General features: G+C 44.3%; 1 protein-coding gene across 9 annotated transcripts in view; it reads left to right on the forward strand.

Moving 5' to 3' along the window:
• The window catches only part of cnot1 (CCR4-NOT transcription complex, subunit 1), a gene marked incomplete at its 3' end in the record, with an annotated part of 160705 nt that extends 145436 nt beyond the window's left edge, over positions 1 to 15269 (forward strand). For all 9 annotated transcript variants that reach the window (XM_084316060.1, XM_084316063.1, XM_084316056.1 and 6 more), the window contains exons 46-49: positions 1524 to 1704; positions 3334 to 3466; positions 13851 to 13985; positions 14667 to 15269. In XM_084316060.1, the coding sequence (XP_084172186.1) occupies positions 1524 to 1704; positions 3334 to 3466; positions 13851 to 13985; positions 14667 to 14745 (528 nt within the window). The remainder of the gene's footprint in view (positions 1 to 1523; positions 1705 to 3333; positions 3467 to 13850; positions 13986 to 14666) is intronic.
• Between the last annotated feature and the right edge of the window lie 365 nt (positions 15270 to 15634).

Here is a 15634-nt window from a genome sequence, read left to right on the forward strand (position 1 = left end):
CCACCCAGACTAACAATCACTTATGATTATAGGTCTGGACCAGGGGTCTCAAACTCAATTTACCTGGGGGCCGCTGGAGGTAGTCTGGGTGAGGCTGGGCCGCGTGAATGCCTTCTACAACAGAACTTCGTTTCTGCGTTCGAGTTTTGCGCTCTGATTGGCCACTGACCCCACGTGACCCTACCCTATTACGCCCCCCTTATCGACGCCAGTTATGCGACGCTCTACAGCTCTTTCTGTGACTTCCTCGCAGAACAGCTGTTTCCGTATAATATTGGAAACGCCGCGCCGTGAGCGCTCTGAAGCACCTCTGTATTAAATGCAGACTCATCAATCAATCAATAACAACATTAACGTTAGCATTAGGCTAACGCCAAGCTGTAATGTTACCAGTCTCGCGTCTATCTGCTAACGTTGGCATTAGGTAATAACCGGTTTAAAATGGATGGTGATTACCTCACTCACGAGCTACCGTTTCTTGGCATATTAGGCACATTGGTTTGGTGCTGGGAGGATGTACGCATATTTTTCAGTCCATTCACCTTTGAATTGCAGCGATTGCATCTTTTTTATTATTAGTTTTCAATCTAAATTGTTTGGGATTGTTTTCCCCTTTTCAAATTTGGACCAAGCGGTATTGTCTCCGCCGAGCAGAGGATATTGTCATTTCGCCTGGGTTTGATGCATCTGAACCAATCACGTTGTCAGAAATCTGCACCAGCCAATGGGAGCTCGTTGTTTGTGGCAAACAAAGTGCGTAAAATATAGGCTAAGCGATGCGTAAAATTGGCTATAGCCATTCTACAACGATTGTAGAATTGTTTTTTCAGGCTGTTATTTGTTTTAATAAGGGATATGTACATTTACATTTAGTCATTTAGCTGACTCTTTTATCCAAAGCAACTTACAAGTTCAGAAAGTTACTGAATTTGCTCATATGCTCCAGAATAAACTTTTAATTCATAACGTTCAGTCAATGAAAAGTGTATTCTCAAGAATGATAATGCAGGTTATATTATCCTGACTAAACTTGGAATACCAGAAAATAGATCTTATAGACGGTATATGATTTGTTGGACTAATATGCAGCCCCATGCCGAGATAGCTTTTCAGAGAGCAGTGAGTTCACAGACGGCGACAATGTGAGAAACTATCCCTCCCCCCTCTCGCTCTGAATGATTTGTATGGAATGTATTGGTATCACTCAGTGATTTAACACCTATCAACCGCACACGCCGCTGTTTGTGTGTGCACGCGTGCATGTACGTGACGCGTTGTAGTTCCCATGAATACAGGGATAATTAGAACTATACAATTTAGCAAGAATTAAACATATTTACAAGTCGTATTAAGTTTAGCAAGTAAGGAGACGTATATATAACATCTCAAAGCACAGATTTCTGAAAAGCGCGACTTCCTGAGCATTTGGGAGACATTCTAAATCCCTTTGTTCTCCGCCCCCGGGTGCAAAAAGCTGTTTGGACTCTCAAGGGTTAATGCCTGCCTCTCTGCCGTCCATGCAGGTATCCAACGAGCCGGGTAACCGCTACAACATCCAGCTGATCAACGCTCTGGTGCTGTATGTGGGAACGCAGGCCATCGCTCACATCCACAACAAGGGCAGCACCCCTTCCATGAGCACCATCACGCACTCCGCACACATGGACATCTTCCAGAACCTGGCGGTGGACCTGGACACAGAGGGTAAGACCTGGACACAGAGGGTAAGATCTGGACACAGAGGGTAAGACCTGGGCACAGAGGGTAAGACCTGGGCACAGAGGGTAAGACCTGGACACAGAGGGTAAGACCTGGGCACGGAGGGCGAGACCTGGGCACGGAGGGCGAGACCTGGGCACGGAGGGTGAGACCTGGACACCAACCTGTCTCACTTCTCCACTGACTCCTGTCTGTAGGATGATGATGATGATGATGACTCAAAATAACAGAAGGCTACTTTTAGGCTCTTTGAATGTAAAAATACTTTTTCACATTGACAAATGTAACACAAAGCTAGCGAAACTGTGCGCTGCCATAAAAAAATACTAACTAGTTGCGTGAAGTAGGCAACACTGGAAAACTGGTGACATTTATATATATATTTAAAAAAAAATCATATTTGTTGAGCTTTTCAAACGAGTCAGACCCTTTGTGAGCCAAAGCCATCAACAGGAGAACCAACAGGTTGGCTATTATCAAACAACTGTCTGGGCATCATGGGTTATCGGAGGACAGAAAATACTGCCCATGTTATGAAGCCGATGGCTCCATGACTGTTTCAGACAAATTAACTAAATTATGCTTTTTATTGCCATTCTCGGAGTAGTGTTGATGATCAATAAGGATGATTGCAACGAGCATATCACTGCAAGCCCCACAGCTAGTGGGCGTTTGTGCTGTGTGGTGAAATTAGTTTGGTCAATTATAAGTCCCATCCTTGTAGGTGTTTACTTGGCTCCATTGTCATGTCAGAAGATGCAACAATATTTTCTAGCGGTACCCCGTTAGCTACATCACACTAACTTGATTAGGTTAGCTACATATCACACTAGGGCTGGGCGATATAACGATAATTATCGTGATATATTTTAATAATCGATAATAATTTAAAATAATAAATCAAATTAAATTATTATTATTATTATTATATATATATATTATTTGTATTGTGACCTGCAGCAGGGCGGCTTTAAACCCAGAGACAGTGGACACACTTGTCTTTCTTGCAACTTAAAGTAATGGCTCTGCAGGGCGCCAGGGTGGACTTCAGTGCAACGCGGCCGTCCCGGGTTCCACTCCCGGACCCGGCCACATTTGCAGAATATCTCCTCCCATCCTTCCCCTCTGTCTGTCCAATAAAGCAATACAAATGCTCAAAAAAAAGTTATGGCTTTGCTTGTCCAAATGACGATACTGACCAAATTGAGATTTATTTTTCATTTATTTTGTTTGCTTTCTAATTTATACAGTAGGCTATGTGTGCTAGCAGAGCTAGTCTCCAATCGCGAGTCACGGTGCGAGTTTGTCCACCAAAAAAGCGCCAAAAAGATAGAAAAGAAACTAGCAGAGCCAGAACTGTTCAATTCCCCTGGAGCCACAGCCAGCAGAGAAGCCTGTTTACTTTCGCTTTCAAACCAGCTGCAGCCTGAGAACTGGAGTGTGAGGGGCTGTAACACTAAAGATGGCGGCAACGACAAAGAATTGCTGCAAAATAAACATACATTTGTTGTTTAAATAATAATAAATAAAATATCTGTTTTTAATACTAATAAAAATATCGAGTTGGAAACTAGTAAATTCATCAGTGCATGTTTTTGTTTGTTTGTTTTATAGGGCGCTACCTGTTCCTGAATGCAATAGCCAATCAGCTCCGCTACCCCAACAGCCACACCCACTACTTCAGCTGCACCATGCTCTACCTGTTCGCCGAGGCCAACACTGAGGCTATACAGGAGCAGATCACCAGGTAACGCCTTGCTCAAGAGCACCTCAGTGCTACTTTTTGCTTTGAGTCTTTAGGGGATGGAATGGATAACAAGTAAGTAAGTCATCTACTTACTGCTGGTCAATATGGTAAAAAGGATATGTTGTTGTAGGGCTGGGCGATATGGCCTAAATATGATATCACGATATTTTCTGACCTTTCGGCGATACACGATACACATCACGATGTTTTTCTTTTTTTCCCCAAACAATTCATTATGAGGCTTACCAAGACAGTATTTGAGTTTGCAAGCTAACATTAAAGACTAAATAAAATACCCATGCATTTAGCATTTTTATATTATATATTAGATTTAGATTATTGGATTATTAGATTATATATTGCATATATTTAGCAACGAGATATTATATGATTTAGATATGAAATATGATTAATTGAAAATGGGGGACCCTGATGTAAACAAGACGAAAGACTTTCTCTGGTCTGCATCCCCTTAACAATTGTATGTATTGAGCTGTACTGTACCCATTCTGCAATATGTTAATAAAGTTTTAAATCAATCAATCAATCAATAAATAGCATTTTAGCATTTTTTTTTTTTTTTTAAACTTTGACCAGTCAGCTGGTTCTTTTTAGCGTTTATCGCTTTTTCATCGCATTCATACTTGGTCAAGTTCGACCGACAGAAGCAGGCTGAAAGGGTTCAGATGGGGGGGAAGACACTCTGGGAAAGGCACGGCTGCCGTCCGGGATTCGAACGCGCTCAGCCCCAGATCCGTGACGAGCACGGTTGTCCACGGCGCTGAAATAGCACTCGCGGTACGTGGTGAGCTACCGGAGCTCCCCAGCATTTTAGCATTTTTATGAAACTACTGTATATTTGTATGTCTCTAAATGTTTTGATGAATTGAAAATGGAGGACGCTTATGTAAAAAAGCCGAAAGTCTTTTTCTGGTCTTCATCCCCCAGTCCACTGTTGTTGTATTGAGCTGTACTGTATTGTACCCATTCTGCAATCGTTAATAACGTTTTCATTCATTCGATCATTCAGCCGGCAACAGAATAATTTTGATTGACAGTCGAGTCTGCCAATTACGTCACACCGATTGAACCCGCCCTGCTGTTCTTAGCACCAATCGGCAAGCTCTATGCGTTTTTTACTTCCGCAATTGATTTTGACGAGAGCTGAGCTCAGCTCAACGACAACAACAGCTCCCTGCGGCAGACGAGTGATTACCAGCGCACCGCAGCATGACTAAACAAGCCATAATGATTTTATTGCAACGAATGTTATAATAAAAGCCTTTCCATACATCTGTCTGATTGAAAACTTTATTAACAGACCGCAGAATGGGCATGCACAACTCCGCACGGGCTGAGATATGAACAGTAACGCTTGCTATCTATGTCGTCATCGGACGTTGCTATGTTTGGGTAAATACGCTAATGTTATTGAACGTGTAACTATATAACGTTAATGCCACAAAACGAATGCCTTTGTTAATAATAATTAGTAACTTTGATGCAGTAGTCTGTGTGGGGGCGGCGTTGTTCAAAAGTTTGAACGGGTGTGGACCAGATTGACGCGACACAATCCTCTTGGGCAAAACATCACGATATCCACAATACGTTAAAGTGTATCGTTAATGAACTGTACCCGATATTTATATAATATCGTCATATCGCCCAGCCCTATGTTGTTGGTTATCATATGATCTTGATGCATGCACGGTGGTGTAGTGGTTAACACTGCCGCCTCACAGCTAGAAGGTCCAGGGTTCGATTCCCAGGTGGGGTATCTCCCGGGTCTTTCTGTGTGGAGTTTGCATGTTCTCCCCGTGCTCGCAAGGGTTTTCCCTTCCGATAAAATAAACCCAATGGAAAAACATGCACAACAGATCGCTAACGCTGTCGCGTCCGTGACGAAGACGGACAGGAGCCCTTGGATTGGTCCCTGGGCTCGGCCCCACGCCGCAGCCCCCATCTGCTCCCGGCTGCGCTTGGGGGGAAGGACGACGGGATGGGTCAAGTGCAGAGACTCGATCGCATCGGCGACCCAACAGAAATTGCATGCGTGTGTGTTCCTGTGTGTGCCGCCCATCGCATGTGTGTCACTGCATGCCGAATAAAGACTTCTCCAAAGTCCAGTTATTACTGCTAGCCAGCTAACCGAAGCCTGTAGAGCTCGTAGTCCAGCGTGTCATTACTGGATACACCTGTAGAGCTCATAGTCCAGTGTCATTACTGGATACACCTGTAGAGCTCGTAGTCCAGCGTGTCATTACTGGATACACCTGTAGAGCTCATAGTCCAGCGTGTCATTACTGGATACACCTGTAGAGCTCGTAGTCCAGTGTGTCATTACTGGATACACCTGTAGAGCTCGTAGTCCAGTGTCATTACTGGATACACCTGTAGAGCTTGTAGTCCAGTGTGTCATTACTGGATACACCTGTAGAGATCGTAGTCCAGCGTGTCATTACTGGATACACCTGTAGAGCTCGTAGTCCAGCGTGTCATTACTGGATACACCTGTAGAGCTTGTAGTCCAGTGTGAAATTACTGGATACATCTGTAGAGCTCGTAGTCCAGCGTGTCATTACTGGATACACCTGTAGAGCTCGTAGTCCAGTGTGTCATTACTGGATACATCTGTAGAGCTCGTAGTCCAGCGTGTCATTACTGGATACACCTGTAGAGCTCGTAGTCCAGTGTCATTACTGGATACACCTGTAGAGCTCGTAGTCCAGTGTCATTACTGGATACACCTGTAGAGCTCATAGTCCAGCGTCATTACTGGATACACCTGTAGAGCTCGTAGTCCAGCGTGTCATTACTGGATACACCTGTAGAGCTCGTAGTCCAGCGTGTCATTACTGGATACACCTGTAGAGTTCGTAGTTTCAAGTTCAAGTTTCTTTAATAGTTGTCATACAGAAGTACAGAATACTTTTATACAAAATGCTTCTTACAGTTACGCTCCAGAGACTGTGCAAGACAAGATAAGTATGAAATAAAATAACATAGTATAGCATGTAAATTAGAAGTAAAAAAAAAAATGAGGTCAGTGTTCAGTTTAGACATATGTACAATGTTCGATGCAGAATAGACGTAACTGAGTTACCATATAATATACAATACTGTGCAGTGTACTAATATACAATACTATATAGTGCAAGGCAGAAATGGGATGAGGTGCAATTTAGGTACAATTTACAGTAGGTGTACGAGTTGTAGTGCAAATCCTTTATCAATAAATATAAAGTGTGTTTGTGTGATCTAAAGTGTGGAGAGTGGGTGCTGCAGTGTGTTGTTTGTTTAAGTGAGTGTGTGGGTGTGTGTGCTGTGTGCATTTGATGGTTGTTGCATAGTGTTTATTGTTCGTTTAGCAGCCTGATGGCCTGGGGATAGAAGCTTCTTCTGAGTCTTTCTGTGCTCGCCTTAAGACTCCGGTATCGCTTGCCTGACCGCAGCAGTTCAAAGAGGCAGTTGTTCGGGTGGCTCGAATCCTTAATAATTCTTAGCCTTCCCCTTGCACCGCTTGTTGTAAATGTTCTGGAGGGTGGGAAGCCCCCCTCCAATTGTGCGTTCGGCTGAACGTGTCACTCTTTGTAGTCTGCTACGGTCTTGTGCAGTGCTATTCCCAAACCAGGAGGTGATGTTGCCAGTCAGGATGCTCTCTATTGTACATGAGTAGAAGTTCCTAAGGATCTTCTGACTGACTTGGAACTTCCTTAGGCGCCTGAGGAAGTAGAGGCGTTGTCGTGCCTTCTTCACAAGTTACAACACTGTCAATGTGTGTGGTCCATGTCAAATCCTCGGATATGTGGGCTCCGAGGTACTTGAAACTGTTCACTCTCTCAACCGGTGCCCCGTCGATGCTGAGGGGGCTGTAGTCCTTGACCCCCGACCTCCTGAAGTCCACAATCATCTCTTTTGTTTTGCTGACGTTCAGGGAGAGGCAGTTCTCCTGACACCACTGTGACAGGTTCTCTACCTCTTCCAGGTAGGCCCTTTCGTCGTTGGCAGAGCTCTACTGTCATTACTGGATACACCTGTAGAGCTCATAGTCCAGCGTGTCATTACTGGATACACCTGTAGAGCTCATAGTCCAGCGTGTCATTACTGGATACACCTGTAGAGCTCATAGTCCAGCGTGTCATTACTGGATACACCTGTAGAGCTCGTAGTCCAGCGTGTCATTACTGGATACACCTGTAGAGCTCATAGTCCAGTGTGTCATTACTGGATACACCTGTAGAGCTCATAGTCCAGCGTGTCATTACTGGATACACCTGTAGAGCTCGTAGTCCAGTGTCATTACTGGATACACCTGTAGAGCTCATAGTCCAGCGTGTCATTACTGGATACACCTGTAGAGCTCGTAGTCCAGTGTCATTACTGGATACACCTGTAGAGCTCGTAGTCCAGCGCAGCATTTCCGTTAGCCGGTAATTACCGGTATTTGACCGGCAAAATATGTTGAAGTCCGAATATTTAAATCTCTCCGGTCATAATGTCCGGTGAAAATAATTTCTCTAAGCACAATTTTATTATTTGAATTGTATTAAAATAGGCTAAAATTAAATAGCCTATGCGATGAACGAAACAATCATTACATTTGCTTCACTCTGATAAAGCGCGGATGGCGCCGCTCGGATGTGAATCTTTTTTTCTTTCTTTTTTTGAGCCTGCCTGGCCACCATAACGACAAACAGGTATACGAGCGAGAGAGAGAGATGGCCAAACAAGCTAAGCTTAACAAATATTTCATGAAACCAAGCACAAGCAGGTCTAATAATAATGACAACGAAGATGAGTCTTCTGAACTTGAAGTCACAGAGACCGCTGATGCCATGGTGAAAGAAAACGGAAACAGAAATGTCGAGCGTTCAGGCCCGAGTGGAAAGTTTAATTCTCCTGGCTGAGGTGCGACATTATATCCACATTTTCCAGTTCACTGATCCAGCCGGGGTTACCACAGTTCATTCTGGAACCTCAGATCCCCGCTGATCATGGAGTTCTACAGTATCACGTTGGATCCATACACGTATCGATTTTTTCTAATGGTGATCAGGAATTGGAATATACCAGTTGGATACCATCTGATGTCAGGTAAGGACTCTATGCTCTATGTTATCAGTGTTAGGATAATCAGAGTAAGTTTGATGAAGTTATAAGCTGTTTTGTGAAATGTCTTCTTTCGGTTTCACTGTAAAAGTCTGAGGAAATCAACGGAGCGATTATCCGTGCGCGGCCCGAATGTGCTTGCGTGCACGTATAATATTCATCATCTAGTGTTTATTTGAAAACGATTCATAAAAAGGCCGACGAATATCAACGTTGTGGAATATTCCACTAAAAGACGATTTTCATAGAATGCTCCAGAATGAGCTGTTTTTTATCTGAAAACGGGGGCTTTTCTAAATGCTCTGAAACAGACACATAGCCATAATTTAAAACATAGATTAGGCTATATTAACGTTAACATTGGCGCCGATGGTGGCATTCAGCCGGTAAAAAGGAAAACCAGGCTGACCGGAATTTCTTGAATATGTCCGGGGATAGAAATCTTGCAGGACACCCAGACCGGCACGAATATGTGACTCGACGTGACCAAACCCGATTTGATCCGGTGAGAAACAAGTGCCAGAAAAGGAACAATTGTCTTGCTCTTCAAAAAATCGAAATCTGTTTTTTTTTACATCTTTGAAATGTCAATAATGTGTTCTCTTATTTGCTCTTATTTGCAAACTTAAATACAACTTGTAAATGAGGTAATTATTGTTATATAGTTCGACAGTATTGTCTCTCAATACTGTGGAAAAACTACAGGTGAGGGGATTTACGGTGTGGGTCTGTCAGCTTAACAGGTACTTAAGAGGTGTTGAAACACACACAGCCAAACGCTCTCCTTTCTTAGCAGGGAGAAGAACAATGTTTATACACTTTATCTTAATGTTATAAGTTATAGCAACGCAACAAACGCAGTGTCCTGTCCATATAAAAAAGATTAAAAAAAAACGCGAGTCCGCGCGGGTGTATTGTCATTAAATTAAACAACATTAAAACACATTTAGAATGTCACGAATTTGATGAGCGAACGAATTTAATTCGAGTGAATTTATTGCAACCTAATGGTATAAGAAGTAAATTCATTCAATAGGGAAACTCAAAGAAAATAACAAACAAGTTATTATTATTATAGGACGCGTTGGTTGTTGTTGTAGACGAACGCGCGCTGGCAATTCATTTGATGACAAGACAAACGTCTTTCTGGGTCTGCATCCCCTTAACAATTGTGTGTATTGAGCTGTACTGTATTATTGCAACTTGGCTTGAATCCGCAGCAATAAGCCAGATAAACAAATTTGTATTAACGCGCCTCGTTAAATCCTCCGCTGTTTCCTCTCTCTCAGTGCTCCACTGTCCGGCTGGCTGCTCTGCCTGTCTGTCTGGCTACTCTGATCCAATCACATTCAGCGTTTCTCCCCCCCCCCCACCCACAGTCTGCGAATCAGAGCAGAGTAGGGCGGGTTTTCACGGAATGGAAACAGTCTCTTTGCTTGTGAAGAGTGGCAGAAACGCAGCTACGAAACAAAACAGTTATTTTGATGCAGCCTTTCCTTGCTGGTGTTTGTGAGGTTTAGTGAGTTAACAGAAGGTTAACCTTTCACTACCACACTACAGAAGGTTAACCCTTTCACTGCCACACTACAGAAGGTTAACCCTTTCACTGCCACACTACAGAAGGTTAACCTTTCACTACCACACTACAGAAGGTTAACCCTTTCACTGCCACACTACAGAAGGTTAACTTGATTGATTGATTGAAAACTTTATTAACAGATTGCAGAATGGGTACAGTACAGCTCAATACACACAATTGTTAAGGGGATGCAGACCAGAGAAAGACTTTCATCTTGTTTACATCAGGATCCCCCATTTTCAATTCATCATAGAAAATAATGTTATGAATGCCCGAAAACATTTGTGATGTCACAGTATGATGTCATAATCAAACATTCTAGAACATTTGTGTATCTATTCAACAATTCTCTCACAGCTACAGAAGGTTAACCCTTTCACTGCCACACTACAGAAGGTTAACCTTTAAATCTAAACATCTAAATGCTTATTGATGTAGCCTTTCCTTCAGCCAATACCTTGACCCCCAACATTACATGGCTTATGTGAGGCTTCCAACAAACCTTTCACTACCACACTACAGACGGTTAACCCTTTCACTACCACACTACAGAAGGTTAACCTTTCCTTATAATACATTTACATTTAGTAATTTAGCTTTTAGACTTACAAGGCAAATACTTCAACTGCCACAACAACTTGCCACAAGACAGAGTCATTGCCATAACAAAAGAGCCTGATGCAAGGTGTTAATGTCCCCAGAGAGAGGGGGGCCATGGAATACAATGCATTCTGGGTATGGTTGTAGTTGATTAAATCACAGGTGTGAACCTCTCCACAAGTTCGAAGACCATTCATCTCTGAATGCGTTTACTGATATCTCCATGATTCATAGGATGTAGCTTGAAAAATATCCCACCAAAATGTTCAAGTGATGGCTTATTTTTAAGGTATGAATCTGTACTTTCACAATATGTAAAAAAAAAAATTGGACCTTACCTCAACAAGTCCCGCGCCCCCATGCCCAGTCACATATCGCTGCTGTCGGGACAAAACCTCATAACTCCATTTTTTGAATTTTTTTATTATTATATAAATCAACTCAGTAGATCATCCTCCATATGTGTGTGTGGGTTTTACAAAGTTTAAACAATGGGAAAGCATTAAACCGATCATCTGTCTAAACCTCCTAACTCTATTCACCCTCAAATCTGTGTTAGTTTTTTTCATCTGCTGAAAAGTTGGGTTTTTGGAGTTATGAGGTTTTGTCCCGACAGCAGCGATATGTTCTAACGGAAACGCTGGTCCAGCGTGTCATTACTGGATACACCTGTAGAGCTCATAGTCCAGCGTGTCATTACTGGATACACCTGTAGAGCTCATAGTCCAGTGTGTCATTACTGGATACACCTGTAGAGCTCGTAGTCCAGCGTGTCATTACTGGGTACACCTGTAGAGCTCGTAGTCCAGCGTGTCATTACTGGATACACCTGTAGAGCTCATAGTCCAGCGTGTCATTACTGGATACACCTGTAGAGCTCATAGTCCAGTGTCATTACTGGATACACCTGTAGAGCTCGTAGTCCAGCGTGTCATTACTGGATACACCTGTAGAGCTCATAGTCCAGCGTGTCATTACTGGATACACCTGTAGAGCTCGTAATCCAGTGTGATTACTGGATACACCTGTAGAGCTCTTAGTCCAGTGTCATTACTGGATACACCTGTAGAGCTCATAGTCCAGTGTCATTACTGGATACACCTGTAGAGCTCATAGTCCAGTGTGTCATTACTGGATACACCTGTAGAGCTCATAGTCCAGTGTGTCATTACTGGATACATCTGTAGAGCTCGTAGTCCAGCGTGTCATTACTGGATACACCTGTAGAGCTTATAGTCCAGCGTGTCATTACTGGATACACCTGTAGAGCTCATAGTCCAGCGTGTCATTACTGGATACGCCTGTAGAGCTCATAGTCCAGCGTGTCATTACTGGATACACCTGTAGAGCTCGTAGTCCAGCGTGTCATTACTGGATACACCTGTAGAGCTCATAGCCCAGTGTGTCATTACTGGATACACCTGTAGAGCTCATAGTCCAGCGTGTCATTACTGGATACACCTGTAGAGCTCATAGTCCAGTGTGTCATTACTGGATACACCTGTAGAGCTCGTAGTCCAGCGTGTCATTACTGGATACACCTGTAGAGCTCATAGCCCAGTGTGTCATTACTGGATACACCTGTAGAGCTCATAGTCCAGTGTGTCATTACTGGATACACCTGTAGAGCTCGTAGTCCAGTGTCATTACTGGATACACCTGTAGAGCTCGTAGTCCAGCGTGTCATTACTGGATACACCTGTAGAGCTCATAGTCCAGCGTGTCATTACTGGATACACCTGTAGAGCTCGTAATCCAGTGTGTCATTACTGGATACACCTGTAGAGCTCGTAGTCCAGTGTCATTACTGGATACACCTGTAGAGCTCATAGTCCAGTGTCATTACTGGATACACCTGTAGAGCTCATAGTCCAGTGTGTCATTACTGGATACACCTGTAGAGCTCATAGTCCAGTGTGTCATTACTGGATACATCTGTAGAGCTCGTAGTCCAGCGTGTCATTACTGGATACACCTGTAGAGCTTATAGTCCAGCGTGTCATTACTGGATACACCTGTAGAGCTCATAGTCCAGCGTGTCATTACTGGATACGCCTGTAGAGCTCATAGTCCAGCGTGTCATTACTGGATACACCTGTAGAGCTCGTAGTCCAGCGTGTCATTACTGGATACACCTGTAGAGCTCATAGTCCAGTGTGTCATTACTGGATACACCTGTAGAGCTCATAGTCCAGCGTGTCATTACTGGATACACCTGTAGAGCTCATAGTCCAGTGTGTCATTACTGGATACACCTGTAGAGCTCGTAGTCCAGCGTGTCATTACTGGATACACCTGTAGAGCTCGTAGTCCAGTGTGTCATTACTGGATACACCTGTAGAGCTCGTAGTCCAGCGTGTCATTACTGGATACACCTGTAGAGCTCATAGTCCAGTGTGTCATTACTGGATACACCTGTAGAGCTCGTAGTCCAGTGTCATTACTGGATACACCTGTAGAGCTCGTAGTCCAGTGTCATTACTGGATACACCTGTAGAGCTCATAGTCCAGCGTGTCATTACTGGATACACCTGTAGAGCTCCTAGTCCAGCGTGTCATTACTGGATACACCTGTAGAGCTCATAGTCCAGCGTGTTATTACTGGATACACCTGTAGAGCTCATAGTCCAGCGTGTCATTACTGGATACACCTGTAGAGCTTGTAGTCCAGCGTGTCATTACTGGATACACCTGTAGAGCTCGTAGTCCAGCGTGTCATTACTGGATACACCTGTAGAGCTCGTAGTCCAGCGTGTCATTACTGGATACACCTGTAGAGCTCGTAGTCCAGCGTGTCATTACTGGATACACCTGTAGAGCTCGTAGTCCAGTGTGTCATTACTGGATACACCTGTAGAGCTCGTAGTCCACACACGAGGACAAAGCCCTGCTGTACAGGATGGTAACATGTTGCTTCATCGCCAGGTGAAGTGGTGTCCAACATTTCTAATGTTGTTTTCTCCTGTATGTAGCCTTCAAATGCATGTTGGGAGACGTTTTACCTCTGAAATTAACAATCTGTATTTATAGAAAACGGAAATTAAACTATTGAGGGACTCTACAGTGAAGGTGGGCTGATGCGTTTGTGTTTTCCAGGGTTCTGTTGGAGCGGCTGATCGTGAACCGGCCTCATCCCTGGGGACTCCTCATCACCTTCATCGAGCTCATCAAGAACCCCGCCTTCAAGTTCTGGAGCCATGACTTTGTGCACTGTGCCCCCGAGATTGAGAAGTAGGTCCTCCATGACTTTGTGCACTGTGCCCCCTGAGATTGAGAAGTAGGTCCTCCATGACTTTGTGCACTGTGCCCCCGAGATTGAGAAGTAGGTCCTCCATGACTTTGTGCACTGTGCCCCTGAGATTGAGAAGTAGGTCCTCCATGACTTTGTGCACTGTGCCCCTGAGATTGAGAAGTAGGTCCTCCATGACTTTGTGCACTGTGCCCCTGAGATTGAGAAGTAGGTCCTCCATGACTTTGTGCACTGTGCCCCCTGAGATTGAGAAGTAGGTCCTCCATGACTTTGTGCACTGTGCCCCCTGAGATTGAGAAGTAGGTCCTCCATGACTTTGTGCACTGTGCCCCTGAGATTGAGAAGTAGGTCCTCCATGACTTTGTGCACTGTGCCCCTGAGATTGAGAAGTAGGTCCTCCATGACTTTGTGCACTGTGCCCCTGAGATTGAGAAGTAGGTCCTCCATGACTTTGTGCACTGTGCCCCTGAGATTCAGAAGATTCATCTCTCTCTCCCTCATCTCTCTCTCCTCCCTCTCTCATCTCTCCTCCCTCATCTCTCCTCCCTCTCTCCTCCCTCATCTCTCTCATCTCTCTCCTCCCTCATCTCTCCTCCCTCTCCTCTCCTCCCTCATCTCTCCTCCCTCTCTCCTCTCTCCTCCCTCTCCCTCTCGTCTCCCAGGCTGTTCCAGTCGGTGGCTCAGTGCTGCATGGGTCAGAAGCAGGCCCAGCAGGTGATGGAGGGTACTGGAGCCAGCTAGTCTGTCTCCCCGTCAGCCTGGAGCCCCCCCCCCCATACACACACACCTCCTGCCCCCACCATCTGATTTTCTGTTGGCACTGGATGAACTGGCGACAACACATCTGGTTCTCCATGTTGAGATGAGGAACTACTGCTCCTGGATCTGAAGAGTTTTGTTTTGGGCCTGGATATGGAGAGCCATGTTATTTGGACATGCTGTTTAATATAATTTTTTTGATGCTTCGATGTAAATATTGAAAAAATGACAAAAGAAAAAGGGAGCGAGACGGGAGGGTTAGATTCAGAGCAGACGAGTGAACATTGTCCAGAAGAGAGACACCTTCACTACCAAAGCCCCAGGCGCCTCCTACAAGACCCAGCTTTTTTGCATTTTTCATGACTGACATTTTTTTTTGCATTCAGAAGACGAATTAAATTAGAGGATGGAAGAAAAGCAGAAGATTGAAGAAAAGCTGCCTGTTTTTTTGTTTTGATTCTTTTTTCTTTCTTTTTCTGAATGGAAAGATGTAGCTTCGTCTTGCAGAGAGGGTGGGGGGGGGGGTCTGCTCCTCGGGGGTGTGGTGGCGGCGTGGGAGGAGGAGGGGGGGGTCTGCTCCTCTGGCGTGGGGTTCGGCGGCGCGAGAGGAGGGGGAGGGGGGTACAATAGTTGGATGGTCTGTCCGTTCCGAACTGAGGCTCTCCCTGGCACTTGTACAATTGTGGAAAATTTAAGATGGCAAATCGTATCTTGAAAATTTGTACAAAGATCCAAATTGCAGGAACAACAACAGAAGGACCAATACAGACCATTTTGTAAGGATTTTGAATGTTTTGTAAATGTATTGGTCCGTGTGTTCACTGTGTTGTATTTTGTAGTCCTTTCTAGTTGCCTTTAGTTCTTGCTACTC

This window comes from Notolepis coatsorum (assembly GCF_963971535.1).
Source record: "Notolepis coatsorum genome assembly, chromosome: 6".
NCBI classification, from domain to species: Eukaryota; Metazoa; Chordata; class Actinopteri; order Aulopiformes; family Paralepididae; genus Notolepis; species Notolepis coatsorum.